This window comes from Chamaea fasciata, unplaced genomic scaffold (genome assembly GCF_029207755.1).
Source record: "Chamaea fasciata isolate MVZ Bird 193981 ecotype frontalis unplaced genomic scaffold, bChaFas1.0.hap1 SCAF_4, whole genome shotgun sequence".
NCBI classification, from domain to species: Eukaryota; Metazoa; Chordata; class Aves; order Passeriformes; family Sylviidae; genus Chamaea; species Chamaea fasciata.
In genome coordinates, this window is record NW_027094089.1 from 58,601,870 (window position 1) to 58,612,700 (window position 10,831).

The window sequence follows — 10,831 nt, forward strand, 5'->3', positions numbered from 1 at the left end:
GTGTTAAGTTTTGTAACAATTTATATATTCTATGTTCCAGCTTGCTGCTGGTCAGATTCATGCACTATTGAATGTATTAACAGTTTACCTGGAATCCTGTCATGTAGTCTATCAGGGCTTTTACAGACCAACACTTCAAAAGGAGTGAAAAAGAAATCTATTTATCTCTCAGTCACTCAGTAGCACAAACGTGAGACAAGACGTGATATTCAACATGTTCTTTTCAGGTCTATCCTTTTTATTGAAGGGGACTGTGCTGAATTCTTGCAAGTCATATGGAAGTTATGCTGCAGGGATCCACACTTGTCAAAGAGTAACTGTTTCTTCAGAGCCAAGTTATGACATCAGTGGCATCTGCCAAAATTTATAGCACAGATCAAACATGGCATTCAGAGTTTGTGCCCTGTAACTGTCTGGTCAGTCCTCATGGTGTGTTGCTGACTTCACAAAATGAGACTGTGGGTTTGGGTTTTTCCCCTCTGCCATTAAGCTAATTCATAATAGCAGATGTCATCACTCCCAAACAAAAATGAGTGACGGATGAATAAATTTCATCAGTTATTCCTGGCAGTTGGTGTTCTCTTGAAAAGGGGAACCCAGGGGTAAAACTGACATGATTCACTAATCTCTCAAGAAAACCATACTTTGACAGAAGAGGAAGCTACTATACAATCAAAGTAAGCTTTTATATTCTTGCATTTTGGCCAAAATAAGATCTTTCTCTTCCTGTCTTGCTTATTAAACCTGCCTGGATTTACATGGGTGTACATTAATTTTATGTTTTGTTAAATCATGCAAATTTGAATGATGTTGTTTTCTTCTTGTTCCCTCCATGACCTAGAATTCTATATATTTCAGTATACCATTATGAAAATTATTCTGATCCTATGTGATTTATAAAACATAAGAAGTATCCTTCCACTGTTTCATTTTACTCTAATCATAACTTCAGTTATTAAGCTATTATTTGTAACTATCTTTCTTGGTACTACTAAAACTTCTGTATTACACACACTTCAACTGAAAGGAAAACCACCATAAAAGAAACATGTAAGGGGATATTAATCAAAATTATTCATTCTATATGTGTAATTGAAAAACTTTCAGAGCTTTGAGGTTTTTTAATTTTTTTTTTTTAAAGAGCACTATTAACAGGCTTTGAATTGTACTGTAGTAGATATATAATGCTGGAAAATATTCCATGCTTAGGCAAACAAACCCTGGTGAAGGGCAAAAGGAATAGGATATTAATTAGTGTTCTGACAAAAATAAACCAGCTCCTGGTCATGATCTGACCCAAGGGACTGAGTCTAGTTAGAGTCAATGATAATCTTTCCATTGTTTACAATGGTCACCAAAAAACCTCTGAAGTAACTGTGGAAATTCTTCCAGGAACATGCTTATGTTCCATATTAAAATTGGCTGAATTGTCAAATTAATTAAGAGAGTTAAAATTAGACTTATCTCCAACTTTTAGAAAAGAAATATTTTTAAGGTATATATATGCATATTAAAAAAAAAAAAAGCGTTAAAGATGTTGTCTTTCACCAAGAATTTCGGAAATTAACTTTGGAAATGTTCAATTGTTGTTTTATATTACTGGTTAAAATACTTTCCAATAAGGAAAAGTGCATACAGTGGTTTTCTTTTTGTTAGTCAAACCAATTATTCTTTGAATTATGCATAATTCAGTCTGAAAATCACATTGATTTTTTTTCCAAATATATTCAACTAACAGTTTTACTGAATGTATTGAAATACTTCTCACTAGAAAGTAAAAGCACAACTATTTTACCTAAAAGTCTATCTGTACAAAACACTGAATTTTTAAGACTATGGCTAGCTTAAGACATATGCTAAATAGAAAGATTGAAAAAGGGTAAAAAATGTTTCCTGGGACTTTAGAAAATATTGCCTTCTCCAGCTTGTTTTTTTCACATAAAGATAACTCAAAATAGCAATTTTGTTCAAAACATCAAGAGCCATTTCTGGCTCTTAAAATTTCTCCAGAAAAAGTCCAAAGAAGAAATTACAAAGTGTACAGAACAGAAATTACTTGCATTGGATATTTTTTAAAACTGCTCTTTGTACCTCAGCAGATGTAGACTGAGATTACAGTAATCCAAAATACCCAGACCAGGCAGGGGCAAAGACCAGAGCATTTGGAAACCTACTAATTTAACACTTTGCCAAAGCACATTAAGATGTGTATCAGATTTAATGAGAGAAGGCTGTACCACTGACTGTTTCTATACTTGTTTTTTGCCAGTGAACAAACTTGTGCATATAACTCACAGCTAGAAGCAAAATTTCATCTCCTTTGTATGGGATAGATCTGTAGAGGGAAAGCTCATCATTCACACTTCAAACCTCCTTTAACCTGGCTCTGGGACATGACCTCACAAAGAGAAACAGAAGGGCAGGTACCTCTTTGCTCTGGTGACCAGTGAGAGGACTCAAGGAAATGGCTGAGTTAAGGGAGGTTTAGGCTGGATTATCAGGAAAAGGGTGGTTGGGCACTGGAACAGGATCCCCAGGGAAGTGGTCACAGCCTGACAGACTTCAAGAAACATTTGGACAATGCTCTCAGGCACATGGGGTGACTCTTGGGGATAGTGTTGTGCTGGGCCAGGTGCTGGACTCAATGATCTTTGTGGGTCCCTTCCAATTTAGCATGTTCTGTGACTCTGTGATTTTAGGAGTTTAAATCAATGTATTATATATAGATGCTATCTCTGTTTCATGACTAATTTGCTGTCTTACAGATTGCAGCATGGCCCTCTGATTTATGTTTGGATTATAAATGTAGGAGATTTTTATTTCACAGTGCCATTAGTTTTATTTTTACAATTACTTCTTCTCATGGACATTCTCCATAAATTAATAATATGCTAGCATATAAATTAATTTCGGTAAATGATGAATACTGTAAAAACTCTTCTGTACACACTTACATGTTTGTGACAGTTGAGGTTCAGAGCTACCGGATGCATAATCCATTTTAACAAGGATCTAATGTCATCCTTATTTAAATGTTATTTTATCAGCTTGGCTCTCTAAAAAAGCAGTGAACTATACTTCATATGGGGAGGCAGGACTGCAAAACCCATGTAATCATAGTTCCTCCTTAAGTATCTTAGTTGAAGATTTAGTATGGGACTCTGTCTTGCACCAATATTATGCATATTTTAGTAAGCCTTCATAGAAAATATATTGCAGAAAGTTTTATAGCATAAATTTTCAGTTCATAAATGATACAATATTTCAAGTCTTCTGAACGAATAATTTTAAATGAATAAAAGTGCTTGCTCTTGGTTATTTCACATTCATATCAGTGGATAAACATGTTAAAAAAACTTGCCATTAGCAGTCAGGAAGACACCTCTCTGATTTTCCTTTAATATCTCTGGAATGATGAACCTATTTTCTTTGCTCACTTTCCACCCAGACAAAATTGTGGTCAAGTGACTGTAAGAAAGTGTGTTTTTAATTTACAGTAAAAATCTAATTGTCCTACTTTTTACTGCACCCTGAGTTATCTGAGTGAAGGAATCAAGAAAAACTTTGATGGCATAAGTCCTGTTGCCAGTGTAAATCCAATGTATGTTATTGGTACATCTAAAAAAGAAAAAAAAAATCACACATCAACAAAACATGTTATCTGGAGCAATAATAAAACTGGGGGTTCTTTGATGCAAAGGGTTACTCAATCCAAATCCAAAACAAGCTCCTAAGAAAAATCTTTCAATCAGAAAAAAGAAAATGCTGTTTTACAGTATACATGAAGTCTAGTTTCTACACCTAGATGTCATAATGCCAGGCACAAAAATAGGATGTGTTCACACATCATACCATTAAAGAGGCTGGCCAGCAATGCAGACAGTACAGTCTTCAAAAGTTTTGCATCAAAAATCTGTCTTAGCAAGGACCACAGAAATACCATGTGAAATATTAACTGTCATTGGCATTCCTAGGAGCTATATACCAAAAGTTCTTGACTTGCAAAAAGACCCACAGAAGTACCTCCATCTTTTGGGCACCTCTCTGATCACAACACGTTCTTTTGAGTGGAGCAGCCAAAACTTAAGGCAGCCAAAACCCTCATGCACCCCCTCAAAATCTAATTAGTTTAAATGTCAGATAAAGACTGAAGGCCCTCTCTGTACCATTTGAAGAACATCAACTAGAAGTTTAATAATCATAAAAAATCAATCTCTAATTAAAGGTTAATATGTTGTGGCAGATTCTTGTATGAGGCAAAGTATAATAGGGTTTGGAGGGCACACTGATTCAGTTTGTCTGCAGCTTGCACTTGGCTTCTGAGGCAAAGGGATAATTATCTGTAGAGTGTCAAGTAGGCAGCTGCTGGTGATAGAAGAGGCTCTAAATGGTGCGAAGACCTGTGTGACCTGCTGATCCAGGAATGATGAAATAATCAGATTCCATCACTCACTGTAACAATCTATTACCAGAACACTTATTTTAACATTGCTCAAGGCCTATGGGATTAGGACACAGATAGGGCATGTTCCAGTGTGTCCATGACATGTATATATTTTTGCACAATGAAGCCTTACATAATAGTATTATTTTGGGGCTTCATCATGAGACAAAATATTATTAAGATTACCCATATATCCTCTTTGATCATATTCATTGCCAAACACAACAGGTTTAGCAAAAGGTGTTAGTAGAACTGCTGTACCCGCACCAATGAAACAACTCCTGCTATATCACACTGTGCTACATCTACAGCATCTCCAGTCCACATCAAGGGAAACACTAGAAAAATGCTGTTTGCCTCTGAGAAAAATACCTAGTTGTTCTGGTGATACTGCAGCTCTTGCTAACCTTGCTGTGAAGAGGACCAATTTTCTAACCATTTGAGGTACTCCACCACAGAGGAGGTTATATTATATGATCTAACCAGTTCATGCTTATCACTTCAGTTGGGCTGTACTGGTTTTTAAGCAACTAGACTTATCAATGGAAAATAATGTATCTCAAAGAGATTTTTCTTTTTGTTAAGCAGTTTTTCCATTCCAGCCAGACCTTGCATCAAGTTTGGCAAAATTATTTGTCGTTATGGATCTTTTTAAAAAATTGATTCACAAAAATTATGACAAATCTAAAATATTCAATTTAGGAAGATGTCCAGAACTTACTTATGTGTCCTTTCAGGGTGCCAGGAGTTTCAAATACTGTATTTGATAGTAACCTTTCAGAAATCTGCTTTAATTTTGTTATATCTGACTGTCCTTGTCTTACTCTGATCTTCCACTTTACAGCATTGTACAAAGCAAAAGCTTCCTCAGATTTGCCTACATTAGCATAGTCTTTGTTGTATTTATCAAGAATAGCTGCTAAAGTATGAAAATATTTAGGAAAAAGAATCACAAGTACATATCAGGGTCTATGAGGCATTAATTCATCACCATTACAGTGTACAGTACTGGCAAAAGTATTTAATGATAGCAGAATACAGATAAACACGGGAAAGCAAAGGGATTTATTTCATAGCAACCATCAAATTAAGTGCTGATCTAGTCATAGAAAACTCTGGAATTTAGGTTTTTGTGTTTTTTTCTTTCTTGTATCCTCCCACTTCCTGATGGGACTTAGTGGAGGAGGCTGATTCAGAAAATATGCAACAGAACTTAACTTTTCAAAGTACCATTACAATCTGATAATCAACACAGTATGGTAATATCAGCAAGAATATCAGCCATGATGAGAATTTTAAAATTTGAATAACAAGCATTTAGCAAGGACAAATTTGCCTCTTTTCTCTCATTTTTATAATTTATTGGAATTGATCCCTGTATTTTAATGAGGTCTATTTTTAACAGTATTCAAGACTGAATTTTGATAAAATACAGAACAAGACCATAACAAGCTCCCCATAGCTTTGCATTCCATGTGTTTCAGATCATAATTCCCTTGCATATTTTGTTCATGGCATCATTTGAGTAGTGAAAGGAATCATTTAGGAGCAATGCATTTCCCTGAGGTAAAACATCTACGATCTGTTTTCAGATATGGGAGATGGAAAATAGGAAAGTCCTTTACATCCAATCTGAAGTCCAGTGACAATGGCACTATCTTTGAAAGCATTTTTCACAAGTTCTTCTAAAATTACTTAAAGTATCGCACATACTGAGGCATCCACAATATTTCAGTGAAACGCACCATGCACAGTCATTACTCAGTAGCAAAAATATAGTTGTGCAGTTCAACTGTCACCCAAGGCCTGTTTCATGCCTTATATTTTGGTTCAAGGCAGACTAAGCACCAGTTACCTATTCTTTTCAGGTGACATACATTATTTTAATAGCGCTTCCTGAGAATGAAATTTCAAGGGGCTAAGTAACACAGTATCTGCCTCAGGTCAGGCTTTTGACTTCTCTGACCTCCAAATTGCTTTTCAGAAAATGAGCAAGCACAAGAACTTAAGATGCCACGGGATGGGTGGTCATGATGCGGAAGAGCTGAAGAACTTCTGGGAAAAGGTCATCCAAGAACAAACTAAGCAACAAGAAGCTGAAGAGTCTAGGCTGAGCAAAAGTGCCCTGAATAAGTAAGTGGTATTTTTTCTTTTCCACAAGACAGAAAGGCATATCATCACGTGTTTTAAAATAAGGTAACCTGTTATTGAACTGCTTTATTCATAGCACAGATTGTGTTCTGGATCTTTGGCACTTTTCCTCTCACAGCTGCTTGTCTCATATTACCATGGCTCTTCTGCATGGAAACTCAGACACCCCTCACCCCTAAACCTCCTGAGCATTCTTCAAAGGCCTTGGAGCATATCCGTGAAAAAATAAAGCACTTTGGAATTACTGCTTGTGACAGACAGAAAATAGCAGGGATTTCACCTAGAACTGGTACAGATACACAAATAAACAAAATAATATTACATTAAAGGGACAACCACCCACCTAATCCATAGAATAAAAACCCTGTGGCACCATTGTCATGCTTAACAACCCTCCACATCATATATGCCCAAAGGTAAAAATGACACAATGAGATTTCCCCGTTCAATAGAAAAACTTGTGGGATTTTTGTTGTTTTTGGAGTTTCTTATTTGTTTTGTTTTGTTGGGGGGGAGAAGGGGGCAACATTTACAAAGCAGTATAAGACAACAGGGACTGCCTAGAGAAAGCTATATAGCAGTACTATGCACAAGGGTGGTGGACTGCTTCAAGTACTTGTTCAACTTCTGGCAACTCAGAACTTTGAACCAGGGTCTCCTGCATACTAAGTGAATCCCCTGACTACTAATGGACAGAAACAGAGGACAAGAAATATCATGTCTTGTGTGGTTTCCATTTGTGTTTTCCTCCTGAAATTAACAAAGGTTTTCCTGGATAAACTTTTCTCAAAACTGGGATATGAACATAAACTAATTTGGCTTCAACAAATTAGAAGGTGCTGCTAAAGCCTGTTTCTTAGAAAAAATTCTGGATACTTTGACCCTGGTGCCCAAGAAGGGAGTACTGTCATTTAGATACTTGGAAATCAAGATCTGGGCAGTCCTTGTGTCTTGAAAAAGTCAGATGTAGACAATCCTGCTTCCAGTATCCCACTCCAGCTAGTCAGTAGTATTCTCAAATCCCAATCACAAAGTTGCTGGAGAAAAAACATAAAACGCTAAAATCCAGGAAAGTGCTCAGCTTCACTGGAAACATTTATCACCCTAGACCACAGAAGACTACCACAAGAAGACAGTGCCAAAAAAATGTGATTTGTGGTTTAGATAACATTTTTAACTTCACAAAGTTGAAAAGGTTAAAAGCTTTTATGATCTCTACTCTGAAGAGAAAGAAAGAAATGCAGAGAAAGAACTTTGACTATGTGTTAACTTACATTTTCAATATGTCCTAACTGACCCATCACAACTGAAATAGACCCAAGCAAATTCCTTCAAAGTCTCTTGCCCAGTCAGAGCTCAGATTGTTCACAAATTGTTCTATAATTTGAAAAAAGGGATACTTTCAGGAGGTAATAGACACTTTTGTTACAAAACATATATATCCACTACCTCATGTAAGAGGCACTCAGGAGAATGATATGGTTTTACATAAAGGCAAATGGTCCCTTTGTGACATGTAGGACACTGATAAGTTTTTTCCTAACTCACTGCACCTCTTTTTTGAGACTTCTCTATATGCACAAAAGGATATTGAAGACTAGATAGTTTAAAACACAATGTAAAACCAAACTCAGAATCTAAGATAACACAAGCACCCATGTGAAAGAGCTATTGCTGAGTTATTCTCAGATGAAATCATTAGCTGCTGCTCTTTTCACCACACCAAACGTAATTTAAACCCCCATATATTCTATGATGCATTTTGCATTACCATATAGTATCTAATCTTATTGCTGGGTCAGGTGTTTCACAACATTTCCTTCAGCCAGTGATCCCTAGAGATTTTCTCTTCTGCTTTTACTATACTAGTGTCTTGAAGCTATGTGGCTTCTCTTGCACAGGACATCAATTCCTTTCATTAAATACATACAAGGTCTGCAGAGTTGTTTTTACTTTATTTTCTTACCTGAAAGGCCATATTTTAGGTTCAGCCTGCTCTTCTCCACAGCATTTTACAGCAGAACTTGAGGGGTTGGGGCAAAAACTGTAATTTTTAATTTACACATTGAATGACCTTACTGCCTAGGCAGTACTCCTGTGTGGCTTTTAGAATACCCCAGAGGGAAAACCAGAGTTCTTCACAGCGACAGTATTTCAGCAGTTGTTTGACTCATTCGGAATCCAGCAATGTCAACCACTGATATTATTGGCACTATCCTTTTCTCTCCTGCATTCCCAATCCAGCAAGCTAGAGGGATGTGTAATTGGTAAATAAATACAGGACAAGTGCTCTGGTGATGAAAGAGAGGAAAGCTTTAACCCTGCTGAAAAGCTCTGGATACATTTGAAGGATTTGGCTCAATAACTGCTAAGCACTTGTACTCTCTTTGCAGGCTTCGCCAGGAATGGACTCTGCGGCTGGAAGGTCGAGTAAGGCAGGTCCAGGCGCACATGAAAACACGGGAAGAACAAATGACGCCACTATCTATCGAGGCTCTTCCCTCACCAGATAAAACTGTTGCTTAAAGTTACTGTGCAAAGACAGCAAGCACTGGGCCCGATTCTGACCTTCTACATGCACCTATAAACCAGCAGTTATACAGCTGAACAACCAAAAGGTCAGATCCTGCCCATTTTCCAAACCACTTACCAGCGCTGCTATTAAAGTCCTATTGAAATTCAGTGCAAGAATAATGCTACAAGGGAAAGAAAAAGTGCAAAGAAATACATGAGAAGCAGACAACTCTAATTTTATATGATATATTATTACTGTGATGTATCAGGATTCTCTTATGTAACTGCATTTTCAAGTGACAACAGCATACTGCTAGGAAAGAGGGTGGCTTGTTTAATAGGAATAATACATTCAGACAGCTGCATGCAAAATTGCACATTTCCATTTGCACAGCTCACAGAGTCTGGCTTACTCTGAGCTCACAGGCTTAATGCAGACATAAGATGTTCTGTCTGTCCTGAAGAGCCACAGCTGAGGGAGTTAAGGATTAGCCTGATCAGCTGGCCAGGAGGAGAAAAATAGTCTTTAATGGAATGAGGGAAAAAAAACCAATCAGCTTTTCTGATCAACATATGATAATATTTACAGATTTTAATAATTAAATGAACAGAAAAAAATTACTTTGACTTCCTTGGGATATGTGAGAGAAAGACTACTGAGCCAGTACCCTTTATTGTGAGCCAGTCTGATGAAAGGGTAATAAGAGCAAGTCAGTGTGAGAGTTTGAAATAGAAGGCAGCGACTCATTACAGCACAGAAATGCTTTGCAAAGTATCACTTGCCATACCTGACATGCACTAATCCAAACAATTTCTGCGTCTTCTTCTGGCTTAGGTGAAACAAAGGTAGGAATAACTAAACACAGGGTAGTAACAGTGTGCTCTACTTACCTATATGTCTGTGTATCTAAATACTAGTCTTTTGAATTAAAACATTTATTTGTTTTCTCTTCAAATAATCTCTGGTATGCAAGACAAGACTCATAAGTCTAAACAGCTATTTTTCTCTAACAGTATTGTGCCAGACAGAAATTTACTTTGAATCTATATTTATACTAAAGAAGTAGACAGGAATACATCTGATATATTTCAAAACAGAACAAAAATTAAACTGTTTTGACTTCACAAAAATGCTTTTTTTATCCTTTTAAAACAATATTTAATTAAAACACAAAGTTTTACCAAATGTTCTGACTTTACAAAATGAAATCCTGCCACAGAAAAAAAAAACAAGCTGTTGCAAAAATGTTGTTATTCCACAGAGAATTAAAACAATTAAAAATTTATAAAATGTTGTTCTGTTATTGAAAACTGAAGGGATTGTAGTATCAGTTTCTTTTCATAAAAACTAGTCCAAAAAGCATGCGATTGTTTCTTTCAGTGGCTACTTTCCATTAGAAAATCAATGCTGAAAAAATAATAAAGTTGTAGCTGCTTTTGGCCTGCAAGACTGGTGTTTCTCTTTGTATCCACTTATTTCCCACTGTTCTCTGAAAAGTTCTTTCTGTAACCCAGTATCCTGGTTTGGGTGAGGGCAGAGTTGACTTTTCACAGTAGCTGTGAGGGATTGGAACCTAGACCTCCATGGCCATGTCTGGGTGTTATTCTATGCCAACTCATGCCATCTCTAGGGGTAGGAAGTCCAGGACGCTTTTGGGAAAAAGGTGGGAGTAGCTTGGGGTGGGGGAACAGTCTGGGTGGAGAACTCATTGGCCATTGTTC

General features: G+C 36.7%; 1 protein-coding gene across 2 annotated transcripts; it reads left to right on the forward strand.

Annotated features, from left to right (window-relative positions):
* The first annotated feature begins 590 nt into the window (after positions 1 to 590).
* On the forward strand, positions 591 to 10,557 carry LOC136288939 (protein FAM240B-like). 2 transcript variants are annotated; one of them, XM_066182418.1, is made up of 3 exons: positions 591 to 677; positions 6,429 to 6,577; positions 8,989 to 10,557. In XM_066182418.1, exons 2-3 carry the CDS (start codon positions 6,432 to 6,434, stop codon positions 9,119 to 9,121), a joined length of 279 nt encoding a protein of 92 aa, XP_066038515.1. In that variant the 5' UTR covers positions 591 to 677; positions 6,429 to 6,431; the 3' UTR covers positions 9,122 to 10,557. The 2 variants fall into 2 exon arrangements, with proteins under 2 accessions (XP_066038515.1, XP_066038517.1); XM_066182420.1 differs by lacking the exon at positions 591 to 677 and having other exon boundaries at positions 6,375 to 6,577.
* The last annotated feature ends 274 nt before the right edge of the window (positions 10,558 to 10,831 follow it).

What these genes read in the sequence shown, in the direction of transcription:
- LOC136288939 (XM_066182418.1), top strand. Translation starts at nt 6,432, where the DNA reads ATGAGCAAGCACAAGAACTTAAGATGCCACGGGATGGGTGGTCATGAT. An exon ending in AGCAAAAGTGCCCTGAATAA is followed by an intron (nt 6,578 to 8,988) that starts GTAAGTGGTATT and finishes CTCTCTTTGCAG; the next exon opens with GCTTCGCCAGGAATGGACTC.